This window comes from Glycine soja, chromosome 3 (genome assembly GCF_004193775.1).
Source record: "Glycine soja cultivar W05 chromosome 3, ASM419377v2, whole genome shotgun sequence".
NCBI classification, from domain to species: domain Eukaryota; kingdom Viridiplantae; phylum Streptophyta; class Magnoliopsida; order Fabales; family Fabaceae; genus Glycine; species Glycine soja.
The window spans coordinates 15,766,070-15,793,973 of NC_041004.1; the positions used below are offsets into that span (position 1 = coordinate 15,766,070).

The 27,904-nt window shown below is 37.0% G+C and overlaps 1 protein-coding gene across 1 annotated transcript; it reads left to right on the forward strand.

Annotated features, from left to right (window-relative positions):
* Positions 1 to 1,099: 1,099 nt before the first annotated feature.
* On the forward strand, positions 1,100 to 27,763 carry LOC114404991 (the record flags this gene model as incomplete). The annotated part of the gene is made up of 4 exons (XM_028367696.1): positions 1,100 to 1,655; positions 1,818 to 1,897; positions 2,324 to 2,701; positions 27,641 to 27,763. Coding segments are annotated over 4 exons (1,137 nt in total), but the record flags the coding sequence as incomplete, so codon positions are not given.
* Between the last annotated feature and the right edge of the window lie 141 nt (positions 27,764 to 27,904).

Sequence of the window (27,904 nt, forward strand, 5' to 3'; positions counted from 1 at the left end):
AAGAGTGGAGCAACAACTTAAAAGAAAGCCTTCTTCAAAATCTTATGGCTCTCACTCTTATCCAAGGAAGGACCAAGCCCATGGAATTTTAGGGGCTGCACCTTCAAAACCCAAGGAAGATAAGGGTAAGACCATAGAGAAATACACCCCTAAGACTAGTTCCCAAGAAAGGACTAGCAACATTAAATGCTTCAAATGTCTTGGGAGAGGTCACATTGCCTCTCAATGCCCCACAAAGAAAACCATGATCATGAGGGGTCAAGACATTTATAGTAGTCAAGAGGAGACAACTTCTTGCCCTTCCTCTAGTGGAAGTGAAGATGAAGTAAGGGGTGAAAAGTCTAGTGAGGAAGTCTACCCTCATGAAGAAGGTGACCTCTTAATGGTTAGAAGGCTCCTTGGAGGTCAATCTTGTGATCTATCTCAATCCCAAAGAGAGAACATCTTTCATACAAGATGCAAAATTTTAGATAAAACTTGTTCTCTCATTGTGGATAGTGGATCTTGTTGCAATTGTTGTAGCACAAGATTAGTTTCCAAGTTGAACCTCACTATCATTCCCCACCCAAAACCTTATAAACTTCAATGGCTCAATGAGCAAGGGGAAATGATAGTTAACCAACAAGTGAAGGTACCTTTCTCCATTGGGACATATAAGGATGAAGTTAATTGTGATATAGTTCCCATGGAGGCAGGACATATTCTTTTAGGAAGGCCGTGGCAATTTGATAGGAAGATCATTTATAATGGCCTAACTAATGAGATTAGCCTCACCCATCTTGGCACTAAATTTGTGTTGCATCCTCAAACACCTTCACAGGTGGCCAAAGATCAACTAACTATGAAAGATAAGAGGGATGAGGAAGAAAAATTAGAAAAACAAAAGAAAAAGAAGGATAGTAAGGTCTTGTCTTCAAAGGCCAGGGGGAAGGAAAAAGAGGGAAAGGATTCCTCCAAGAAGATTGTTAAGAAGGAAAATCATTTTGCAACAAAAGGTGATATTAAAAGAGCACTCCTTCTTAAACAATCTTTCTACCTTCTCCTATCAAGGGAAACATCCCTTAGCACTGCCACAATTCCTACATTTGAGACCTTACCCCCAAAGGTCCAAGAACTCTTACATGAATTTGGTGATATATTTCCCAAAGAGATACCCCCTGGGCTACCTCCTTTAAGGGGAATAGAACACCAAATAGATTTAGTCCCAGGAGCAAGCCTTCCTAATAGGCCAGCCTATAGGACTAACCCTCAGGAGACTAAGGAGATAGAGTCTCAGGTTAAAGAATTGTTGGAGAAGGGCTGGGTCCAAGAGAGCCTAAGCCCATGTGCTGTGCCAGTGTTGTTGGTGCCCAAAAAGGATGGTACGTGGAGAATGTGTACAGATTGCAGGGCCATCAACAACATCACTGTAAAGTATAGGCACCCCATTCCTAGACTTGATGATCTGCTTGATGAGTTGCATGGTGCCAATATCTTTTCAAAAATTGATCTTAAAAGTGGTTATCACCAAATCAGGATGAAAAAGGGTGATGAGTGGAAAACTGCTTTCAAGACCAAGTTTGGTTTGTATGAATGGCTAGTGATGCCTTTTGGGCTCACTAATGCACCAAGCACCTTTATGAGGCTTATGCATCATGTCTTAAGGGATTTCATAGGTAGATTTGTAGTTGTTTATTTTGATGATATTTTAGTGTATAGTAGGAGCCTAGATTTTCACTTAGGACATCTCAGACAAGTTCTTTCAGTCCTTAGGAAAAACACCCTCTATGCAAATATAGAGAAGTGTACCTTTTGTGTAGATAATATAGTTTTCTTAGGTTTTGTAGTTGGTAGAAATGGGGTCCAAGTGGACCCTGAGAAAATCAAGGCCATCCAAGAATGGCCCACCCCAAAAAGTGTGGGAGATATTAGGAGCTTCCATGGGTTAGCAAGCTTCTATAGAAGGTTCGTTCCTAATTTCTCTACAATTGCATCACCTCTCAATGAGCTGGTGAAGAAGAATGTGGCATTTACCTGGGGTGAAAAACAAGAGCAAGCCTTTGCTTTGCTCAAAGAAAAGCTTACTAAGGCACCTGTTCTAGCTCTTCCTGACTTTTCTAAAACTTTTGAGCTAGAATGTGATGCCTCTGGAGTGGGAGTTGGAGCTGTATTGTTACAAGGTGGGCACCCTATTGCTTATTTTAGTGAAAAACTTCATAGTGCCACCCTCAACTACCCCACCTATGATAAAGAGCTTTATGCCTTAATAAGAGCCCTCCAAACTTGGGAACATTACCTTGTTTCCAAGGAATTTGTCATTCATAGTGATCATCAATCACTTAAGTACATTAGAGGGCAAAGCAAGTTAAACAAGAGGCATGCAAAATGGGTAGAGTACCTAGAGCAATTTCCATATGTTATCAAATACAAAAAGGGAAAAACAAATGTGGTAGCTGATGCCCTCTCTAGGAGACACACATTGTTTTGCTCCCTAGGAGCTCAAATTTTAGGATTTGATAATATTAGGGACTTGTATGCTTTAGATGAACATTTCTCTCCCATTTATGAGAGTTGTGGGAAAAAGGCCCAAGATGGATTCTATTTGGCTGAGGGGTATTTGTTCAAAGAGGGAAAGCTTTGCATACCCCAAGGATCCATTAGGAAATTACTTGTGAAAGAGAGCCATGAGGGTGGGCTCATGGGCCACTTTGGGATAGACAAGACCCTTGTCTTACTCAAAGAAAAGTTTTATTGGCCCCATATGAAGAAAGATGTCCATAAGCATTGCACTAGGTGTGTGGCTTGTTTACAAGCCAAGTCTAGGGTGATGCCTCATGGGCTATACACACCCTTACCCATCCCATCTGCACCTTGGGTAGACATTAGTATGGACTTTGTCCTTGGGCTTCCTAGAACCCAAAGAGGTGTAGACTCTATCTTTGTGGTGGTGGATAGGTTTAGCAAGATGGCACACTTTATACCATGCCACAAGGTGGATGATGCTTCCCACATCTCAAAACTCTTTTTCAGGGAAGTTGTGAGACTCCATGGTTTGCCTAGGACCATTGTGTCAGATAGAGATGCTAAGTTCCTTAGCCACTTCTGGAAAACCTTATGGGCTAAGTTAGGAACTAAACTTCTTTTCTCTACCACTTGTCATCCACAAACTGATGGGCAAACAGAGGTAGTGAATAGGTCTTTATCCACCCTTTTAAGGGCTCTTCTGAAAGGCAACCATAAGTCTTGGGATGAGTATCTTCCTCATGTAGAATTTGCCTACAACAGGGGGGTTCATAGAACCACCAAGCAGTCCCCTTTTGAGGTTGTCTATGGGTTCAATCCCCTAACACCGTTAGACCTCATTCCCCTCCCACTGGACACTTCTTTTATACATAAAGAAGGGGAATCTAGGTCAGAATTTGTAAAGAAGATGCATGAGAGGGTTAAGAACCAAATAGAGAATCAAACAAAGGTGTATTCAACTAAAGGCAATAGAGGAAGAAAAGAGCTAGTTCTTAATGAGGGTGACTGGGTTTGGCTCCATCTTAGGAAGGATAGATTCCCTACTAAAAGGAAATCCAAGCTTAGCCCTAGAGGGGATGGACCTTTTCAGGTTTTGGAGAGGATCAATAACAATGCCTATAGGTTGGACCTCCCAGAAGAGTATGGAGTCAGCACCACTTTTAACATTTCTGATTTAACTCCTTTTGCAGGTGGAGCTGATATTGAGGAGGAGGAACTAACAGATTTGAGGTCAAATCCTCTTCAAGGGGAAGGGGATGATGCAATCCTCCCTAGGAAGGGACCAATCACTAGAACCATGAGCAAGAGGCTCCAAGAAGATTGGGCTAGAGCTGCTGAAGAAGGCCCTAGGGTTCTCATGAACCTTAGGGTAGATTTCTGAGCCCATGGGCCAAGGTTGGGTCCAATTATCTTTGTACATATTAGACTAGGATGTCATTATATTTGGTCCTTGTATATAGGGCTCCATATTGTAGGTAGGGTACCCTAGAAATATAGGATTTTTCAGCCCTTGTATTTTTGGGCACCTAGACTAGTTTTTGTATTAGGGGTAGTTTTGTAATTTCACATGCACTAAGTGGATATTTGATGTGTGTGGTTGGAAATAAATTTAATTGAATTGGTAGAAGCCCAATCCAATTAAATTTTAGAGGGGGAGGTGAGCATTTGCTTACTACACCCCATTGCCACATCATATAGTCACACTTTGTGCATGTCCTTCATGCTTTTCATGCCTCATGACACCTAAGCACACTTAGTGGAGAATCTTGTAATTGATCTTGGATTAGTGGGCTGAACCATAACTAAAATTCACTAATCATAATTAGTGAAATTTTGGCTCCAAAGTTTGGCTCCACAAATTCAATTTCAAATTCAAGTGAAATTTGAATTTCCCTCCAATTTTGTGTGACACTTAGGCTATAAATAGAGGTCATGTGTGTGTATTTTTTTCAACTTTGATGATTTGAATATTAAACTTCAGATTTCAAAGCTCATTTAGAGCACAAAATTTCGTGCTCTTCTCTCCCTCTCCCTTCATTCATCTCCTTCTTCCTCCAAGCTCTTATCCATGGCCTCCTATGGTGGTGAGCTTCTTCTAGACTCATCTTCTCCTTGAAGTGGCGTCTCCTCTCTCTTTCCCTTTCTCCATTCCGCTGCCATTCATCTTCCAAGAAGCAAAGGAATCCATTGATGAAGAAGATCCTAGGCCTACAAGCTCCAATGGAGCTTGCATCACAGGTCATACTCATCTTCTTCTCCTTCATCATTGGACACGAACGCCAGATTCTTGCTCTTCTTTTCAGTCCTATCCGAGAGTCCTAGCTCAAAGGTTTGAAGGGAACCAATGAGTTCATCTACTCTCATGTTGCAAATGTCTTGGGCCTCCTCTATTGCAGTGACTTTCATGTCAAATCTCTTAGGCAAAGATCTGAGGATCTTTCTCACCAGCTTTTCGTCTGTCATCCTTTCTCCCAAGGCAGTGCAAGCATTGGCAATTTCAAGAATGTTCATGTGGAAGTCATGAATACACTCTTCCTCCTTCATCTTCAGATTTTCGAATTTTGTAGCCAATAGTTGCAATCTGGACATCTTCACTTTGGAGGTTCCTTCATGAGTGGTTTTCAGGATCTCCCATGCATCCTTGGCCACTGTGCATGTGTTGATCAGTCTGAAGATATTCTTGTCAACTCCATTGAATAGAGCATTCAAAGCTTTGGAGTTTCCAAGTGCCAATTCGTCTTCTTCTTTTGTCCAGTCTTCTTCTGGCTTCAATTCATTAGTGGGCTTTCCTTCTGTGTCCAGCATCTTGGGATGTTCCCAGCCTTTGATGACAGCTTTCCAGGTTCTGCTATCCAGTGATTTGAGGAAGGCCACCATCCTTGCTTTCCAGTATTCATAGTTGGTTCCATCCAGAATGGGTGGTCTGTTCACTGGTCCTCCTTCTTTCTCCATGTTCATCAGAATTTATCTCCCTAGATCTCACTCAGTGATTTAGAGTGCCCGCTCTGATACCAATTGAAATTCTGATACTGGGGACAGATGTCGTACAGGATGTCACGACATCACGCTTCAGAACATGCAGATTATATTTGACAGTATGAACAGATTAAGCAAGTAAATAACACAAGAGAATTGTTAACCCAGTTCGGTGCAACGTCACCTACATCTGGGGGCTACCAAGCCAGGGAGGAAATCCACTAAAATAGTGTTAGTTCGAAGATCTAACAGCCACTGTTTACAACCTTCTCACCTAACCACTACCCGTGCAACCTCTACCTAAGAGCCACTCTTAGATATGAGAACCCCTCTCACTCCCTCTCAATCATTCTCCCGTGTTTACAATTAAATCAAATACACACCAGAGATTGCTCTCTGAACAATAGAGATCAACTCTACACACTCAGGTCCAACACTTGATGTTAGGGTAACATCAAGGTGGCTCACAAAAACACTCAAGTCCCAAAACTCACAAAATAACTCTTCAATCCCGGACTTGGTCCAGAACTCGTGCAGCCTTCATGTTTATATAGCAGTGTGCGTATCTGGGCTGCAACTACTTGTGCTGGATGAGATCTATCATTCTCCTGAAAATCTGCACTTAAAGAACTAAAAGATAAAGTTTGATCTTTTAGTTTTTATCTTTAATCTTTAATCCCTGAACGAACTATTCAAGTTTGTAATTCGAACTTTAATTATCTTTTAATTCGTTCCTAAAGATAGATCGCCAAATCTGTTGCTAACTGCACATTAATCTGTTAAAGATATAACAGATTTATGTGTCCAGTATTTTCGGGCAGGATGTCCTGGACATTGTATCCGACATCGTGGATCCTGCACAATCTGTTAAAGATATAACAGATTTATGTGTCCAGTATTTTCGGGCAGGATGTCCTGGACATTGTATCCGACATCGTGGATCCTGCAGCTTCAATTCTTCATTTGACATTTTATCTTGCCTTGTGCATTGTGCAGCCCAATCTGATTCCTTGACATAACGTTGGACATCATGTGCAGCAACTCCAGCTTTCCTTCATTGTCTAAGTGCTTATGTTTTAACAAAATTTTAGCCAATCTTTTAAAGCTTAGTAAGGCTAAGCACTAACAATAAACACTGCATGTTTTACCACTTGAGGACAACTGAGCTGTTCTCTTTTGCTTGAGGACAAGCAAAATTGTAAATTTGGGGGAGTTGTTAGTCAATGAATACGACTAACTTTTGTGTATAAAACCTGTGTATTTTGTATCAAACTTTCCTAATTTATGGTTGTTTTGTAATATTATAAGTACTTTATGTTAAATATAGGTAATAGATAATTTATACTTATGTTTTGTGTGTTTAATAATCAATTTCTGTCAATTTTAGGTTAAATAGGCAACTTTGGCAAAATGTTGTTTTTCACTCTTTCGCTAAGCCAAGCTGCTGGCTTAGCGAGAATTCGCTAAGAGCAACCTTTAGTGGCTAAGCGCGAGGAAGAATCCAGAAGAAGATGAGCTGTCAGGTTCGCTGAGCACACTGCTCCAGGTCATCAAATGTACCGCTTCAGCTCATCTGCTAAGCGAGAGAAGCGCGCTAAGCCAAAAATCACTAACATGCGCTAAGTGGTCCATATGTGCGCTAAGCGCACGAGCACGAACAAGGCCACCTATTTAAGCATGAAATCAGATTTGCAAAGGGAGTTTGGCATTTTTCTTGAAGAAGCCTCCACATGCACGAGAGTCTGGCCTTGGCTTGAAGCTTTTGCATGTTTAGGAAGTTCTAGAGAGAGAAAGGTCCACGTTCCAAAGAGTTATGAGAGATTTTGCTGTGTAAAGATCTGTAGAGATGCGAGTTTGAACCGGAAGCCGTTCTGACAGCTTGAGTTGAGTTTGTGAGTGATTGTGAGATCCTAGAGGTGAAAGAGACATCCTCACGACTTGTGTTTTTGCAGTCTTTCATCTTGTTCTTCTCTTTGTTGTAAAGGAGGTTTCTGGACTATGGAAAGTTAAATCCTCTGTTGGATCTTCCCTGTTGGTACCTGATGTAAATATATTTCTATCTATATAATGATGTTTTGTGTGTCCTCTGTGCTATCTGCTTTTCATTCCAGTGTGCTTTTTCCTTGATCATGCAGATCATGCTTTCTTAGGGTCATTCAACAGTGGGAACTGGTCTGATTCTAAAGTCCTTGATAGTACGGGACTAAGTTGTTGTGCTATCACGAGGGATCGGGGTACAAGAACTTAATTGTGTATGTGTGTCTTAATGCGGTTTTGGTTGAGTTTATGCTTACAAGAGGGATTTGCAGACGAGACTTGATCAGGACTAGGCTAGGCTATCATGAGGAATCGGGGTCTAGCAGTCCAGGAGACAGCATAGGAACGCATGAGCATTGTTAAATAGAGAACATCCTTTTTAGCATCAGTAACCTATAAGGAAGACCAACGCTTTCTCTACTTGTTTTTACACAGTTTTTCTCTTGCGTGATTTTATTTGTTTTTGCCTAGATAGTTTGAATACCTGTCATAACCACTGTTATATTTTCATACCAGACGCCTATTTATCGAAATAGCTTGCCAGATTACACAAGTTCCCTGAGAGTTCGATACTCGGTTCTTACCGTTTTATACTACTTGTGCGATCCGATGCACTTGCCGGCCGCGAACACAAATAACCACTGCTTCCCTACTTGTAATCCTACCAATAAACTGCCAAAATAGATCCTCAACTTTAACCGATGGCACTGTCTACACACCACACCATGTTGCACACTTATAGCGCAGACAAGATGTACATTTGCATTCAAAAAATGGTGTTGAACCGTCTCATCATTTTCTCTGTAGAAAAGGGACAACTTACATCATTATTTTGTAGTAAAACCCCTCTGTTTTAGAGAGCTACTCTTTCGATAGCTTGTTCAAAGCTATCTTACATGCTAGAGCTATTGTTTGGTTAGCCCATTCCAGATTACAGTTGACACTAGATGACTTTAGATTTGGGCTATTACCGTCAACAATCGAGTATGGGGTTTTTCTTCATGCACCCAATCTTTTTCTTGTACACCCAATAGATTTTGGATAATTTTAACATTTTCCTTCGATAAAGCACATACGGATTATCGATACTTAATAACCTTATGGATATCGAATCCATAATAGCCTTACAATTTATATAAACCTATGATTTTTAATAGCACATATACAAATTTTAATTAAACCTATGATTTTTATTTACAATTTATATATGTAAAAAAAATACATTATTAGATCAAAAATTTATATAAATATATTAAAAAATACATTATATGTGTATTAAATATACATTAGATACATTATTATGTAAACTTATATGTGTATTAAATATACATTAGAAATTTCAGTGTTATATATAGTGACAAAAATTATTTTATAACATAATTGGTCTATTAGCTCAGTTGGTTAGAGTGTTGTGCTAATAATGCGAAATTCACAGGTTCAAGTCATGTATAGGCCATTAATTTTAAATGAATTCGTATGGATTGCGAATTTATATGGACTCACACAGATTGTGAATCTGTAATGGCCTTATGGATTCACAATTTGTATGAGCTTTATGGGAGGACAATGTTGGAATTGTCCTAATTCTTCCAGGTGTACAAAAAAAAGGCTAGGTGAACGAGGAAAACCCCCCGAATATGGAGAATATATGGCAGTTGGCTCAATAGACTATTGTGGCCCAATATCACTACTTGATGTCCTACTTGCTCCTATTGTTACCTCGAATGGTTACATTGGTATGGTGCATGCCTAGGGACTTTTTTCCTCATCATTGGAAGAATGTGCTAAGTGATCCACTTTTTTTAGTACCTTAGTATCATATTCTGCTACTTTCTCCCTTTTAGACGTATAATCCCTTTAGAGCAACTTTAGTGGTAAATCCCAAATTGCGATCTTAGATCACTTTTTGGTAAACCCCATAGCACCACGTAGGATTAAAGATCTCTTAAGATCTGTTCCATTTTTTTTTCTTTAGTGGTAGATCTCATTTTGAAATCTTAAACAATTTTTTTGTAGGTCTCACATGGACCCCACTTTTAAATATTTTATTTAATTATTTATTAAATTAAATAATTAATTAAGTAATTAATTTTAATGAAACATTGAAGAAAAAAATTAGAAAAATGAGCATAAATTTAATTTTTTTGACTAAATGTTAAAGAAATGAAAAATACATAAATTAGATAATAAAAAAAATTGAAAAACATTAATGTCAAAGAATAATTAAATTTCATTATTGTTGTGACTGTAAGGTTCCCAAATATGTTCCACCAAGTCTGCTTGAAGTTGTTGATGAATTACTCTTGTATGCATAACATGTCTTGTTTGCAAGTATGTAGTAAAGTCAGGAAGATTATCACAAGATACTTCAACAGTTGAAATGTCATTTTCAACGTGATCATAGTTAACACCGACATTACCATTGAATGTATCTCGTTCGTCTTTGACAATCATATTATGCAATATAATGCATGCCAACATTATATCTTTCATTGTATCTATGTTCAAGGCACCCGATGGACCACATATAGTTGTGAATCAAGATTTAAGTCACCAAATGATTGTTGTGATATCCTGGAAATTTCTACCCGGAATTTTTGTAAGCGGTGTATTTTGAATGATTATATCTATATCTATATATATATATATATATATATATATATATATATATATATATATATATATATATATATAAGTATTATTCAATGTATATGCATATATGTTCCTGGTAGAAGTAGGAATAGTGAGGGCAAGATACGCGGGTTAGGCTAATTAAGGAAGAGAAATCCATAACTGGAAGGTTATAGGTTAATTCTTAATTAATTAGTCTAAAAATCATCATTTTGCGTGCGACTTAGAATTTAACAAAACCAACCTCTGAACCACGCTCGGGGTTTCATTCTGAGCGTTTTGATATATATATTGCCTACTTTCGAAAACTAGCCCCGACGGGCGCAGAGAAACGCGAGGGACTGGAACCAAAGAAACAACACACAAACCGAGGCAGAACTTTGGCATTTCAAAAGGTCAGATTTTTCTCTTCATGTGGCTGAGCATGAGTCACATCAAGAGAAAAAGTGGGCCCTTTTGCTCCACTCAAATGGAGACATGTGGCATAGCTTAAAATAAAATAATAGAAAAGAGAAAAGCCTTTCTTTTAAACTAAAAAGTTGTATTCTCTCTCCTCACTCAGCCCCAAATTTCAGAAGCTTTCTCCCTCTCCCTCACGTTGCTTTTTCTTTCTTCTTCATCCTCCATTGAAACTCCATTAAAGCTCCAACCTTTGGTGCCCATTTCTGCTCCAAATCGCGAAAGGAAGGCATTTTCGGAGTCGTGAAGCGCATCTCTACGTGTGGGACCTCGAAATTTCAGGTTTGGGTAGACTTCTTTCTCACTTGATTTTCGTGGGTATTGGGTTTTGGGAGATATGATGGGTAGTTTTGCTAGGTTTCTACTTCATGATAGTTATTTGTGAAGAAATTCGTTGAAAGCATGTTGAACTTGCCATGTTTGGATGAGTTAAGCTTACCCATTCAGTTTTAGGGTTTTTATGATGATGCTTGTGATGTTGATGTGCTGAAATTGCTTATGGAAAACTGTTAGAGATGAAGGGTAGAGTTAACCTAGGGTTAGAAAGTGAGAATATGGTGTTATGAGTGGAAAAAGAGTGAGGTTTTGAGAGTTGGAAGGCCAAATCTGGGTTTAGTGGTATTTGGAGGTTAAAGTGAGTTAATCCTAGCTTGAAATGTCATTTAGGACTTATGAGAAAGTTTGGGTTGTGCTAGAGAGAAAAACAAATGACCAAAGTGAACAAAGAGCCATTTCTAGGGTAAAATTGGGTATTGAGGAGTCAAATTTTGATTCGGTGGAATTTTAGGTGTAAATCTAGTTTGAGCAAGTTTAAATTGATGATATAGACTTGTGTGAAGTGAGAGTTTGCTCCAAATTTACCTCATTCTCAATTTCACTTCTCAAACCTTGAAAATCCATTAAATTGAGGGGTTTTGGATACCTAGATTTTGTGTTGCTTTGGTCTGAAGAATGTCCTTGGTTTAGACATGATTGGTACATGATTTGGGACTTGTAGGATGAAATTTGGGCAAAATTGGATGAGGGAAAGAGTGGTTTTCGAAATCTGCACTTTATGCAGAATTTTGCTGTTGAAATGTGCAGCAGAATTTTGTATAAGTGTAGAAAAATGCTTGTGTATGGCTGGTTGTGAAAAGGGTAGTACATATGGGGTTCTGGACATTTTATAGCAGATCCCAACGGTCAAAATGTAGACTTATGGACTAGGGACTTACAGTAAAATTTTCGAGTCGATCTAACGGTTAACGAATTGGAACGAAGGAAATGTTACTGGGGTCCTTAAGTGAGAAAAAGCTGTGATTTTTGGTTTGAGTTTTGGGCAGAGTTTTCTGCCTTTGCCCTGTTTTGCTTGGTTTTGTTAGTCCATGATGATTGGATGTGGAATTACCTGGATGTTGTGGAAGCTTGGGAGGATTGATGGGGACCCGACGTTGAGAGGAACGAGGATAAGGGCTACGTGGGAGTACGTGAGCTCAGTTGGAGGTGGGCAACAGGGGATGGTGGGTTATACGTGATTTGTGGATGTGGAGAATCGTTTTGCACCATCGCCCGACCGCCACCTAGTACCACATGTGATGGGTACCCCATAATCCTACAAGCTTGAAATGAGGAAGTGTAGAAGGGTGAGACTTCCTGCTTTTATTCGTTGACCACAGAGTGGTACCTGGAGATATGTCGCGGGGGTCAGGAGACCTTGGGGACGTCAGGTGGGGTGTTATTTCCCAAAACCAAGCTTGACCAATCCCGACCTAACCCGGGCATAGTCAGTCAGTGAGAACCTGTGATGTACCTAAGCAGGCGAGCTCCTGGCAGTCAACAGATAAAAGGAACAAAGACCACAAAGCAAGGAGGCTTGTGTGGTGGCTGGCCAGCTGTGAAACTTGATTGATATATGGGATATGGCCTCTGGTAATCGATTACCAAGGGTGGGTAATCGATTACAAGGCTTAAAAATGAAGACAAGAGACTAAGATGGTCTCTGGTAATCGATTACCAAGGGGTGTAATCGATTACCAGGCTTAAAAATGAGGTCAGGAAGCTAAGAGGGCTTCTGGTAATCGATTACCAGGCTTAGAAATGAGGGCAGCATGTTTTGGAGGCCCTGGTAATCGATTACCAGGCTGTGTAATCGATTACACAGAGGAACATGCCACTGGTAATCGATTACCAGTTAGGTGTAATCGATTACACAGTGCATTTTTGCAGGTTTCATGTCCTGAGGCTGTGTAATTTGAGTTTAGCCTCTGGTAATCGATTACCAAGGCTGTGTAATCGATTACCAAAGATGAAAAGCCTAAAGATACCCCTTTTACTTGCATGTAGTGGTTATGAGACGTCATTCGAGGAAGACCCTGAGGAGGACCCTGAGGAACTACCTCCCGAGCCTACTGTGGATGCTCTTGACTTTCTAGAGGGTGATGAGGACCCACTCCCTGAGATGGATTCTCCCGAGGACATCATGTCGGCATCTGAGGCAGACTCTACGGAGGATAGTGGCCCTGGAGAGATGGCGATTAGTGGAGGCTCTTCATCATAGTAGACAGCTTATTGGACTAGTTTTATATACTTTTTGAGGGTGCGTGTATCTAGGACTAACTGTTAGGTTTACTCTTTTGTTTTGTATGGGTAGACCTATTGTATAGGAATTTGATGATTGTATATACGTGGCTGAAGCCACCACAGGGGAAACCTTTGCTCTGGATTGTTAGACAAGTGGCCTCAGATATCTTAAGAAGGGGGGGTTGAATTAAGATATTCCAAACTACTTCCCCAATTAAAAATCTATTTCACTTTTTATTCAAGTTATGAATTCCCTTAATGACAATCTTCTTAAATATTGATTCAAATAAAACAATTTGAATATGAATATAAAGCAATAATAAATAAAGGGGATTAAGGGAAGAGAAAGTGCAAACTCAGATTTATACTGGTTCGGCCACACCCTTGTGCCTACGTCCAGTCCCCAAGCAACCCGCTTGAGAGTTCCACTATCCTGTAAATTCCTTTTACAAGTTCTAAACACACAAGGACAATCCTTCCCTTGTGTTTAGAATTCCTTTACAACAAGAGACCCACAGTCTCTTAATCCCTTAGAGAATGAGTAGAAGAAGAAGAATGAATCTCTCTAGAAAGAGATAGATTTTACAGATTGAGCGCTCAAATAATTCCTTAATGAATTGCAATTGAATTGGCCAAGGAATTTTAAGAGGATAAAATGATTTTGCTCTTTGAGAGGATAAACACTTGTTGTTCTGAAAATCTCTGAGCAATTTCGTGTTTGAGTCACATATATATAGACCATTGGTGGTCATGAATAAAGCCTTTGAAAAGTTGTGACTCTTAAAATTATTTTTCTGAAAATACTGTGTGGTAATCGATTACAGTAATTGTGTAATCGATTACAGCTTTTAAAATTTGAATTAAAACGTTTACTAACTGCTGGTAATCGATTACCAAAATTGTGTAATCGATTAAACAGTCTAAAATTTCGAATTCAAATTTCAGTAGCTGTCATAAAATATATTTGGCCACTGGTAATCGATTACATCCTCTGGTAATCGATTACCAGAGAGTAAAATCTTTGAAAAACATGTTTTAATTAAAATTTCTTGGCCAAACCTTTTGCTAATTCAATTAGGAATTCCCTTCCTAATTTACTAGTGATCATCTTGAAGTTGTGACTTGTAATCTTGAAGTATTGTCTTGAATTTTAATCTTGAAAAGCCCATTTGCATCAATAGCATCATATCATCATGATCATCATCAAAACACCAAAGGCATTTGCATCTACAATCTCCCCCTTTTTGATGATGACAATACAATACCTGAAATCAAGATTCAAGCAAGCAACAAACAATTGTATATAGATAAAATGTGCGTTTACTCCCCCTATATTTCGGAATTTATGATCACTTGATTTCTAAGGTTGTTAAGCTTTTTCTACAACCAACCTTTTCTCCCCCTTTGGCAACATCAAAAAGCCAAAGAACTATGGAATCAAAACAGATATAACAATGGAGTAGAAAGATATAAATATCAGAGTATAAAGCATAACCATCCAAACTCACAAACACGAAATAATCAATCCAAAATCCAAATAACTCAAAATGTCAACAACCACACAATGCCAAAGCAGAAAAAGTCTGAAATCTTAATACCACAAGATAAATAAGCAAAGTACTGAACGTAATAATTGAAACTTTAAGAAACTTAACCAGCCAAAATACATGGCTTATTAAAGACTTATAATCAGAAACTAAAATCTAAGAAGACGGTGGTGGTGGTGGAAGATCAAAACTTTGACGAATGTATCCGACATCCTCTTCAAGCTGTGTGAGGCGAATGTCCATATCGGCAAAGCGTGTATCTAACGAGTCGAAGCGGTCACCAACATAAGAACGAAGACCCCGTAATTCGGAGAGGACTTCATTCATGAGTGCGGAATCTTCGCGTTGAGGAGGAGGTGAAGGAGTACGTTCATCTTGAGGAGGGAGTGCATCCTTCTTCAGCCATTGACCATTCCGATCTTTACGGTACCCAAAGGAGGTCACTGCACCAGCACCAATTGCAAAGGAACGCTTGACTTGAACAAATGGTTCATCATCAAGCGGAATTTGAAAGTGATGCAAAAACAGAGTAATCAAATGTGGATAAGGAAGAGGTGCATTGGCCTGTAATGCCTTATGCATTTGGTACTGAACCAAATGGGCCCAATCGATCTGACGACCGGTAAGAAAAGCCCACATAAGAATCAAATCCTCCTCAGAGGCCTGTGCTAAATTTGAAGATCGAGGAAGCAAAATTCTAACAATGATATAATGCATGATGCGATTATCAAATGTTAATGACCCGGCCAGCAATCTACCGGTCATTTCAGCTTGATCATTGCAGACCATGCGACGAGCATCATGACTCGAATAATCGAATTTCCAGTCATCAACAATGGTGCCCTCAAAAGGTGCACCTTGACTGGGTAAATGAGTCAAAGAAAAGAATAGTGACTGATCAATGACCATAGAAATACCATGCACCTCAGACATAATAATACCATCCTGAATTTTTAAATTGCAGTAGAAGACCTTTACAAGTTCAGGATAGTATGGCAATTTTAATGACATGAAATCAACAAGACCAGAATTTTGAAACACTTGATAGCAATCAAACGTTTCATCATTAAAGAATTCTACGTCTAGATACTTAGGGTCTAAGATTATTCTAGAAGAAAACTGAGAAAGGTACCGTAGATGCTGATCATCGGATGAAAACAATGTTGATGATCTTGGAGATGACAAAGAAGGAGGAATAGGTGCTGTGGGTGCTCCGGATGGGCCGTGGCGGCGATGGGCAGCAGCAGCAGCAGTGGAAGATGATCCCTTTCTCTTCTTCGATGGCTCTGCCATTTGATGAAGTTTTGGTGGATTTTGATCGGTGGAAGTGAAAGAGGAGTGAAAAAGAGGAAGATTGGGCTTTACGGGACGTGATTTGGTGAAGAATTGAGTGAGAATCGAAGATTTGAAGTTTTAGGTATGGAGGAAAACGTGGAGGAGGCTTTGGCTGCGCAGCAGCTCTGATTTCGTGAGTATTTATAGAAGATGACGTATTGTAATCGATTACAGGTATTTGTAATCGATTACAGGACCAATAAGCCTACTGGTAATTGATTACAGGATGTTGTAATCGATTACAGGCTGCCTGTTCATGTGTAATCGATTACACTGGATGGTAATCGATTACCAGAGCCTATCCTAGGCTAGTTTCTTAAGAAAATATCTATGTTTATGCTAAAAATACATCCTATATGATTAATTTTCACTACTAATACACTAAATTCAATCATTCAATTATTATATACACAAGAAATCATAAATTCTATCATAAAAACAAGAATTCAAACAAGATCAAACAAACAAAATAATCTACACACATGAACAATCAATCAATCAATCAACCAATCAATCCCTATTTTTCTAAATCTCTTACATCTAAGAGACCTAATTCTCTTCTAATAGAGAAGAACACTTCCTTGGGGAGAGGTTTTGTGAAAATATCAGCAAGTTGATTCTTAGTATCAACAAACTCTAATACACAATCTCCCTTTAGGACATGATCTCTAAGAAAGTGGTGTCTAATCTCAATATGTTTAGTTCTAGAGTGTTGAACTGGGTTTTTGGATAGATTTATGGCACTAGTATTATCACACTTAATAGGTATGCGATCAAGAATGATGCCATAGTCAGATAATTGTTGCTTCATCCATAAAATCTGTGCACAACAACTACCGGCAGAGATATACTCCGCTTCAGCAGTAGATAAAGCAACACTGTTTTTCTTCTTACTATGCCATGAGACAAGAGCCGATCCAATGAATTGACAAGTTCCACTTGTACTTTTTCTATCAGTTTTAGATCCGGAAAAATCAGAATCAGAATATCCTATTAAGTTACATGTTGAATTCTTAGGATACCATAATCCTAAATTGATTGTTCCTAATAGATATCTCATGATTCTCTTTACTGCACTTAAATGTGATTGTTTGGGGTTGGATTGAAACCTAGCACACATACATACACTAAACATAATATTAGGTCTACTAGCAGATAAATAAAGAAGAGATCCGATCATACCTCGATATTGTTTCATGTCTATAGACTGACCAGATTCATCTTTATCTAAGTAACAACTAGTGCTCATAGGTGTGGACATGTGTTTTGCACTATTCATCCCAAATCTTTTGATCAATTCCTTGCAGTACTTGGATTGATTGATAAATATACCTTCTTGAGTTTGCTTGATTTGTAATCCCAGAAAGTACTTTAGTTCTCCCATCATTGACATTTCAAATTCACTTTGCATATCAAGGGAAAACTCTTTGCACAATGAATCATTAGTGGATCCAAAAATTATATCATCAACATATATTTGAACCAACAAAATATCATTATGCTTTCTCTTTATGAACAATGTGGTATCCACTTTACCTCTAGAGAATTCTTTTTCTAGAAGAAAATTGCTTAAGCGTTCATACCACGCCCTAGGGGCTTGTTTCAAACCATAAAGAGCCTTTTGTAATTTATAAACATGGTTTGGTTTATCAGGAATTTCAAAACCAGGGGGTTGTTCAACATATACCTCTTCTTGAATTAAGCCATTTAGAAAGGCACTCTTAACATCCATTTGATAAAGTTTAAAATCCATTATGGATGCATATGCCAAAAGCATTCTAATGGCTTCTAATCTTGCAACAGGAGCATATGTTTCTTCATAGTCTATTCCTTCTTCTTGATTGTATCCTTTTGCTACTAACCTGGCTTTATTTCTAATAATTATACCATGTTCATCTAATTTATTTCTAAAAACCCATTTTGTTCCTATAACAGGATAATTTTTAGGTTTTTCTACTAATTTCCACTCATTGTTTCTTTCATATTGGTTAAGTTCTTCTTGCATGGCAATGATCCAGTTATCATCTACTATGGCTTCTTTTATATTTTTAGGTTCAATCATAGATACAAAAGCCATATTATTGCATAAATCTTTAAGAGAATGTCTAGTTGTTACCCCTTTTGAGATATCACCAATAATGTTGTCGAGGGGATGATCTCTTGAAGCTTTCCATTCTCTTGGAAGTTCATCATTGGATTTGACTTCTTCTGGAGGATTTTCATTGTTTCCTTTATCATTTCCTTTGGAATCTTGTTCATCAATATTCATATGTTCTAAAGAATCTGCAATATCATCTAACATATTCTTTCTTGACAAGATAGCATTAGATTCATCAAAGGTAACATGAATGGATTCCTCGATATTCATAGTTCTTTTATTATATATCCTATATGCTTTGCTTTGTAATGAATATCCAAGAAAAATACCTTCATCAGATTTTGCATCAAATTTTCCTAGATTATCTTTTCCATTATTGAGCACAAAGCATTTGCAACCAAAAACATGTAGATGAGAAATATTAGGTTTTCTACCATTAAATAACTCATATGGGGTTTTCTTTAAAATAGGTCTTATTAAGGCCCTATTCATGATGTAACATGCAGTATTGACCGCTTCAGCCCAAAAATACTTTGGAAGAAAAGTATCATTTAATAAAGTTCTTGCAATATCTTCCAATGACCTATTTTTCCTCTCAACAACTCCATTTTGTTGAGGGGTTCTTGGTGCAGAAAAATTATGTTCAATACCATGTTCATCACAAAATAATTCAAAATCTTTATTTTCAAATTCACCCCCATGATCACTTCTAATGGATGCAATCTTAAGATTTTTCTTGTTTTGTATGATTTTAGCAAGTTTTCTAAATGCTTGGAATGAATCACTTTTATGTGTAATAAATAATGTCCAAGTATATCTAGAGAAATCATCAACTATAACTAGAGCATAGTAATTTCCTCCAAAACTCATGGTTCCAGATGGACCAAATAAATCCATATGCAACAATTGTAAGGGTTGAGTGGTTGAAACAACATTTTTTGGTTTGAATGAGACTCTTGTTTGTTTACCCTTTTGACATGCATCACATAGTTTATCTTTTTCAAATTTCAATTTAGGCAAACCAACTACTAAATCTTTTGAAAATAATTTATTTAAGTGATCCATGTTTATGTGAGCAATTCTTTTATGCCATAACCATGGATCTTCATCTTTACTAGGAAAGCAATGATTGTTTTCTTGTTTTATGCTTAAGTCTATCATGTAAACATTATTGACTCTATGTCCTATATGTTTTATATTAATGTCATGCTTATGTTCTATAAGACATTTCTGAGAATCAAATGATACTAGATAGCCTTTGTCACATAGTTGACTAACGCTAAGCAGGCTATGCTTAAGTCCTTCAACAAGTAGAACATTTTCAATGGAGTTTGAAGAATTTGTACCTATTTTACCCACTCCAAGGATTCTACCTTTGTTGTTGTCACCATATGTTACATGCCCGCTTTTCTTTGGAGAGATATATGTAAAATTTGATGCATCTCCAGTCATATGTTTTGAGCATCCGCTATCTATGTACCACTTCTTTCTCAAAGATACCTGCATAATTAAGTTTTTGACTTAGGTACCCAAATTTTATTGGGTCCTTGCATGTTAGTATAAACAGAGGATCCTTTTGGGACCCATATCATTTTAATGTTACTGTAATTTTTCTTGAAGTAGCAAGTTGATATGCCATGTCCTCTTCTTCCACAGTAAAAACAAGTGATAGAATTAGAATTACATTTTTGTGTGGAAGTGGAAAAGTTTTTATTAAACTTTTGTTGTTTATCAGATTTATACCCTAGTCCATTTTTATTAGACACATCTTTGTTTACTTAATATAACATCTAAATTATTTTTACTATATGAAAATTTTGCAAGTGAATTCTTCAACTCTTTAATTTCTTTTACATATTTATCACAACAACTACAAGAATCTGATATTTTCTTGTAAGAAATAGTGGAGATATTAACTTTTTCATTTGTTTTAGAAATTGAGACTTCATTTCTAAGAAGATCTAATTCTTTGTTTAATTTTGAAATCTCATTTTCTAAATTTGAAATTGTTTTCTTTGAAGATGAAACTAATTTTGCAAGTTTAATTGACTCTTTATGCAGATCAGCAAATGCATCTTGCAATTCATCAAAAGAAATAGATAAGTTATTCGAAGATGTTACCTCTTCATCACTTTCGTAACTTTTAGCCATAAGGCAGAGATTTATCTCTTCATTTTCAGAATCTTCAGAGGATTCCATATCATTTTCATCCCATGTGATGTATGCTTTCTTCAGTTTCTTTTCACTATGATTTTTCTTTTCAGATTTTTCCATCTTTTTCTTGAAGATGGGACAATCAACCCTTAGATGTCCAGGTTGATTGCATTCAAAGCATTTTAGAGTAGAGGATGAATTTTTTGTCCTTCTCTTTGATTTAAAATTGGGTCGCCTCTGATTTCCTCTTATTTTAAGAAACTTGTTGAATCTTCTTACAAAAAGACTTAGATCATCATCATCATCTGGATCATTATCCTGGTCACTTTCTTCTTGAATTGAGGATGATGCTTTAAGAGCAATTCCTTTCTTTTTCTTGTCATTTTCTTCATGTTGGTGTAATCTCAATAATTCCATCTCATGTTCCTGCAACTTTCCAAATAGAGTGGCAAGGGACATGTTAGATAAATCTCTTAATTCAAAAATGGCCGTTACTTTGGGTTGCCATTCTCTACTTAAACATCTTAACACCTAGTTTATGAGATCCTCATTTTGAAATTCTTTTCCTAAGGCTGCTAGATGATTTACTATATGTGTAAATCTCTTTTGCATGCTTTGAATATTTTCATTTGCATTCATTCTAAATAATTCATACTCATGAGTTATCGCATTTATCCTAGATCTTTTAACATCTGTAGTTCCTTCATGTGTTAATCGAAGAGTGTCCCACATTTCCTTAGCACTCTTACAATTTGAAACCCTAAAATATTCATCCATTCCCAGGGCAGATGTTATTATATTTTTGGCTTTTAAGTTGTATTGTACTCATTTTCTATCCTCTTCAGACCATCTATCTCTAGGTTTTTCTATAGTTATGCTTTCACTTGATGAACTACCATCTATTGAAACTCTTTCTACTGTGGTGGGTATATAAGGCCCTATTTCTATGGCTTCCCAGATATTTAGATCTATTGCCTAAATAAAAATTTGCATTCGGGTTTTCCAGTAGTGGTAACCCTCTCCATTAAAGATTGGAGGTCTATTGATAGAATTCCCTTCTGGAAATAAGGAATTTGCTGAGGCCATCTTTTTCTTGAAGCTTCTAAACTTTATACAAGAATGAAGCTCTAATACCACTTGTTAGACAAGTGGCCTCAGATATCTTAAGAAGGGGGGGTTGAATTAAGATATTCCAAACTACTTCCCCAATTAAAAATCTATTTCACTTTTTATTCAAGTTATGAATTCCCTTAATGACAATCTTCTTAAATATTGATTCAAATAAAACAATTTGAATATGAATATAAAGCAATAATAAATAAAGGGGATTAAGGGAAGAGAAAGTGCAAACTCAGATTTATACTGGTTCGGCCACACCCTTGTGCCTACGTCCAGTCCCCAAGCAACCCGCTTGAGAGTTCCACTATCTTGTAAATTCCTTTTACAAGTTCTAAACACACAAGGACAATCCTTCCCTTGTGTTTAGAATTCCTTTACAACAAGAGACCCACAGTCTCTTAATCCCTTAGAGAATGAGTAGAAGAAGAAGAATGAATCTCTCTAGAAAGAGATAGATTTTACAGATTGAGCGCTCAAATAATTCCTTAATGAATTGCAATTGAATTGGCCAAGGAATTTTAAGAGGATAAAATGATTTTGCTCTTTGAGAGAATAAACACTTGTTGTTCTGAAAATCTCTGAGCAATTTCGTGTTTGAGTCACATATATATAAACCATTGGTGGTCATGAATAAAGCCTTTGAAAAGTTGTGACTCTTAAAATTATTTTTCTGAAAATACTGCCTGGTAATCGATTACAGTAATTGTGTAATCGATTACAGCTTTTAAAATTTGAATTAAAACGTTTACTAACTGCTGGTAATCGATTACCAAAATTGTGTAATCGATTACACAGTCTAAAATTTCGAATTCAAATTTCAGTAGCTGTCATAAAATATATTTGGCCACTGGTAATCGATTACATCCTCTGGTAATCGATTACCAGAGAGTAAAATCTTTGAAAAACACTTTTTAATTAAAATTTCTTGGCCAAACCTTTAGCTAATTCAATTAGGAATTCCCTTCCTAATTTACTAGTGATCATCTTGAAGTTGTGACTTGTAATCTTGAAGTATTGTCTTGAATTTTAATCTTGAAAAGCCCATTTGCATCAATTGCATCATATAATCATGATCATCATCAAAACACCAAAGGCATTTGCATCTACATGGATGACACCATGTATTTTGTAAAACTCCCATATTTTGGACAGCTTTAAATGATGAATGTACTTATGTTTAATCTTGTTATTTGAAAAGAAAGCATTAGAAAACTTTATTTGCAAAAGAGTTTACCGACCGTATTTTGTTTTATTATTTTCACGTGACGACCTAAAGTAATGGCTGGTATATTCTTCCTTTTGAAACAGCAAAATAGTTTAGAGATTACGAGCGGTAAGAAAGAAATGACTCCGAATAGAGTTGTGAACTGGCCATTCAGGACTCTATAGTGAGGATTTTCCTTCTGAACCTAATTATTGTGAAAAAAGAAAGAAATGAAAAAGAAAAAGAAGAAAAAAATTTTACCATGGTTTCTGTTATTTAAATCATTACTATTAAACCAGTCATTATTTTGGGGATGCCACAATTGTTCCACATCCTTTCTCATTGATTTTTGACATTTTTCAAATAATTTTCTTCTAGGACCTTGTGACATTGGTATGGTCTTCACAAATATGGCCCAATCTAATGCAATCCTACCCCAGAAGGGCATTTGATAGATTGGACCAGAGATGCAAGAGAAGGCCCTAGGGTTCTCATGAGCCTTAGGGCAGATTTCAGGCCCATGGGCTAAGTATGAGCCCACTTATCTTTGTACATATTAAATTAAGTTTCATTATTTTTGGGCCTTGTATTTAGGGCTCCATAATGTAGGTAGGGTACCCTAGAAATGCAGGATTTTTCAGCCCTTGTATTTTAGGGCACCTAGACTAGTTTTTGTATTAAGGGTAGTTTTGTAATTTCACATGCATTAAGTGAATATTTGATGTGTGTGTTGGAAAATAAATTTAATTGGATTGGGCTTTTTAGAGGGGGGTGAGCATTTGCTTGCTACACCCCATTGCCACATCATATAGTCACACTTTGTGCATGTCCTTCATGCTTTACATGCCTTATGACACCTAAGCATACACTTAGTGGAGAATCTTGGACTTGATCTTGGATTAGTGGGCTAAACCATAACTAAAATTCAGTAATCATAATTAGTGAAATTTTGGCTCCAAAAATTCAATTTCAAATCCAAGTGAAATTTGAATAGAAATTCAAATTTCCCTCCAATTTTGTGTGACACTTAGGCTATAAATAAAGGTCATGTGTGTGAATATTTTGAACTTTGATCATTTGAAAATTAAAATTTAGATTTCAGAGCTCTTTTAGAGCACAAAATTTCATGCTCTTCTCTTCCTCTCCCTTCATTCATCTCCTTCTTCATCCAAGCTCTTATCCATGGCCTCCTATGGTGGTGAGCTTCTTCTAGACTCATCTAGGTGATGTTCTTTTGCTTCCTCTATCTTTTTGTTCGGTGAATTCTCTTTAATTCCTTGTTCTTCATCTTATTCTCCATGTATATCCTCCATTGTATTGTGGTTTGGTGCTGTTTAGAGTAGATTCAAAAAAATAAACCGATTAAATCTTAGATCTACACTTGTTCTTGCATTTCTATGGTTCAAATTTTATAGATCTACTCTTGAATCATGTTTTTGTGTTGATTTTAGGTTCTATCATTTTTCATTCATAATATTCTTGTGCTGAACCTTAGATCTAAATTTTCTTCCAAAATATTGATTAGAAAAAAAAACACAAAAATCTAAGTGTAAATCACTTAATTGATGTTGTCTTAGAGTCATGTTTAGTCATTCTTAGCCTATCTTTTGAATTTGGAGTCTAATTCATGCATGTTTTTTTATTTCATAACATGTTCTAAATCAATTCCTAGAAGTAGTCTTGTTGTTGAACTCTTTTTTTGTTTTCTAAGTTTCCTACATGATGCCTATGATGAAGTTGAGTTGTGGTGCTGAGTTGTGGCTGGATTTGTGAATCAAAATAAGTCTTAAGCTCTCTTGAATTGTGTTATTCAAGATAATTGAGCATAAGCAAACACAAATTGTAACTATCCAAGCCTTAAGCAACATAAACACTACTCTTGATTTCTAGGTTGAAATCGCTGGTGCTGGCATCTTGAACATATGAACTTGTAAAATTACTGGGAATTGGTCACTAAGTTTTTTGAGCTAAAAGTTTTACTGAATTTTCTAGACATCTGGAAAAAAATTATGAAAAAAGAACCAAGCGATTTGGATTAAAGGAAAAAATAATAAAAATCACACAAGTTGGCAGAAAAATCAGTGTCTAGGAAAAAAAAAGAGAAAGGGAAGTGTGCTTGTTGTTTTGGCTCAAAATTTGTTCTATAATTAGTGCCTATTTTATACCAATCCGAGTTCTGAAATTTCAAATGAAAATTACTGTGAATACAAATTCCAAAACTAGAGGTTTCTTGAGTCTTTTTCTTTAGTTTTTTTTTTCACTCTACTCTAGAGTCATTCTAAGTTTCTCTTTGAGTCCTAACTTGCTTTTATGTGTTTTTCATTGCTTTAATTGTTGAATAATCCTTGAAAATTTGTCTTGTTAAAACTCTATTGGTTAAGCATTCATTTCATTTTTTTGGTCTTTGGTTATTGCTTGTCTCTTTGTTTCCTTGTTTATGAGTTGCCTTATAGGGAATTGGAAAGGAGGATTGGTGTCATCCCTTGAAGAATTTGAGTCAAGAAGCAAGGGAAAAACCACCTTAAGAGCTATTGGACTAAGAAGAACTCCAAATTGAGTGAATCACCAAAGAAGCTACTGAATAAATACCATTTTCAAGATAGTACCCCATATTGTATGGAGTTCCATTAATTGTAAATTGTACTATAGGAGCTCGACCTTGAAAAACATCATCAAACACATGCAATTGGTTTAACACATTAATGTCATTATTTAAATCCACAAGTCTTGTGAAGTGACGACTTCAAGTATTATTGTGGGTTTATGATGATCACCTCTACGATATTGGCTCTACCATGCAACTGGAAATTTTTTCCACTCCCAATGCATGCAATTAATAGAACCTAACATACCTGAAAACCCTCTTGCATGTCCAATCTGTAGTAGGTGATTAATGTCATTGTTGTTGGGTCTTCTCAAGTACTCTTGTCTAAATATCTCATTGACACCCCCTTAAAATTTTTGTAAGCGTTGAGTTGCAATGCATTCGCAAATTCTAACGTACTCATCCACACAATCAGTAGGTGATCTGTATACAAGTATACGAATAGCTGCTGTCGCAACCTACCCTACGACGGGGGTGCGGGTGAAAAGCCAAAGAAGCGTCTACCAAAAAGGAAAATGCGTGGGAGTCGCCACCATCGTTTATTCAAGGAAAATGTTAGAAAAAACAAAAAGAGGTATGTGAATTTTGAAAATAAGGGTTCGAGAGTTGTTTACGCGTACGGAAGGTATTAGCACCCCACACGCTCGTCACAAGGTACGACAGCCTTTAATCGAGTGTGCGCAATGTGACTTCAAAATTATTTATTTTTCCTTTTTATATTTTTTTGCTTTTTGGGGTCGACAAGGGAACTGCCCTTGCTCCTACGTATCCTCAGGTGCGATGAGAAATTCATACCTATTTAGTTCTTTAAGTCTAAAAGTTTGTGTGTCAAATTGTTTTTATGCTTTTGAAAGATTCTTTTTAATTAACAAGAACGAAAAGGCTCGTTAAGGAGTTGGACCTTGAACGATATCAAGTGACTTTGGTGGAGAGAAATTTAGTTATGTGTTGATTTTATCTTGGTTTTATTTGTTAACTTTCAATCCCTCTAAAAGACAATTTTACGGTGCTAATGATCGGTTAAGATTAAACTTTACAAAAGAAATGAGATTACCGATGATATAAAGAGTAGATGAATATGCACAAACAACAAAAGGGACCCCTAAGGGTGCATAGATCACATTCAAATCTTGAAAACAAAACTAACTAATGGTCGCACGAAGAACACCGAACAAAGAATGATGTAGAGATCGAACACAGTCATGATTCAGTAGCGCCTCGACTTCGTTTCCTCTTCTTTGTTCTTCTTCTCCCTTACTTCTCTCAATGCTGAATGCTAGAACCCCCCCCCCCCTCAGCCTCCCTAGCACGCCTATTTACAGCAAAATGGGCAATTGGGGCAATGGCAGCGAGCTGATGCTTACTCTTGAAGTAATTGGCTGGCCCAGGCGAGCCAGAGGCTAGCATGGGTGAGCCAGGATCCTAGAAACTCAATAAAATGTCTCTTTTGCCCCTTTTTTCTAGTATCTTTGGCATTCCTGATCAAAATACTGAATGGTTCCTTGCTTTCCACTGTAACTTGTGTTCAACACCATAAGTCGACTAGCAAGGATCAAAAGATCAACGAACGATAGTCCCCAGATGAAAATAGGGTATGACAGCTGGAGTGTACTTCTACAATGGTAAGAGACCCATTCTACTAACAGCATCAGATCTCATTTGGAAATACTCATCGTGATTACTAAGAGCATTGACAATTTGAATAAACAATTGTTGTCGCAATCTGAACCTACTTTGGAATTGAGTCTCAATGTATATTGAATTTTCTAAGAACTAGTCATTCATCAATCGTAGATGTCCATCTTCACAATTGCAATTAATGACTCTTCTAGGCCTTCTGTGTTGACTGTTGTTGCCTTCTTGTCGTTGCACGCACGTAAGTAGCTCATGATTTGTTCATCATTATTGTCGTCAAGTGTTTTGTAAACAATTTGTTTCCAAACTTTGTCAAAGTCATTATTTCCATCCATTGTATAAATGATTGATTGCACAAATAAGTGAAAGAAGAATATTGTTTGAAGGAGACGTACAACAATGAATGAGAATTGAACAATTAAGTAGCAAATTGTACAATGGATAGTTTCATAATGGCTAGTTTTGTAATAGCTAGTTTTGTATCAACTAGTTTCATGACAGTTAGTTTCACCAATTAAAATTACCTAACAAATTAACACTAGATTCCTAGTTTATGCCTAATTATTTTGCAAAAGGTTTAATGGTCTTTGAGTTGAGTTTCATACATTGTAGATGTGTCCTTCATTAGAATGTCATAATACTCCTTTTCCAATTCTTTCTCCCTTAAGGTTGCTAGTTTGGCAATGAGAACATTTCTTTCCCTCATTGCTTCCTCCACACCAGTCAGGTCCACAGGATTGATAGATGTTCCTACTCTTTTCCCTTTGCTTTTCCATTAGGCTGCCCTTTGCCTCATTGGACGGACAATTGGAGATGGTGGGTCAGCTTCAGCATCTTCGATCGGTGTTTCTGGATTAGATGATGAAGAATATGCCCAGATGTTGAAATCTTTGTTCTTTTAGATGATGAAGTAAACTACTCTAACCATTTTGGTTGATATTTCAAAAGTTGCCAAACATGTTAAATTAAAAAGACCCTTTTGCCCCTCCTTTTTGGTATCTTTTGCATTCCTGATCGAAACACTGAATGGTTCCTTGCTTTGC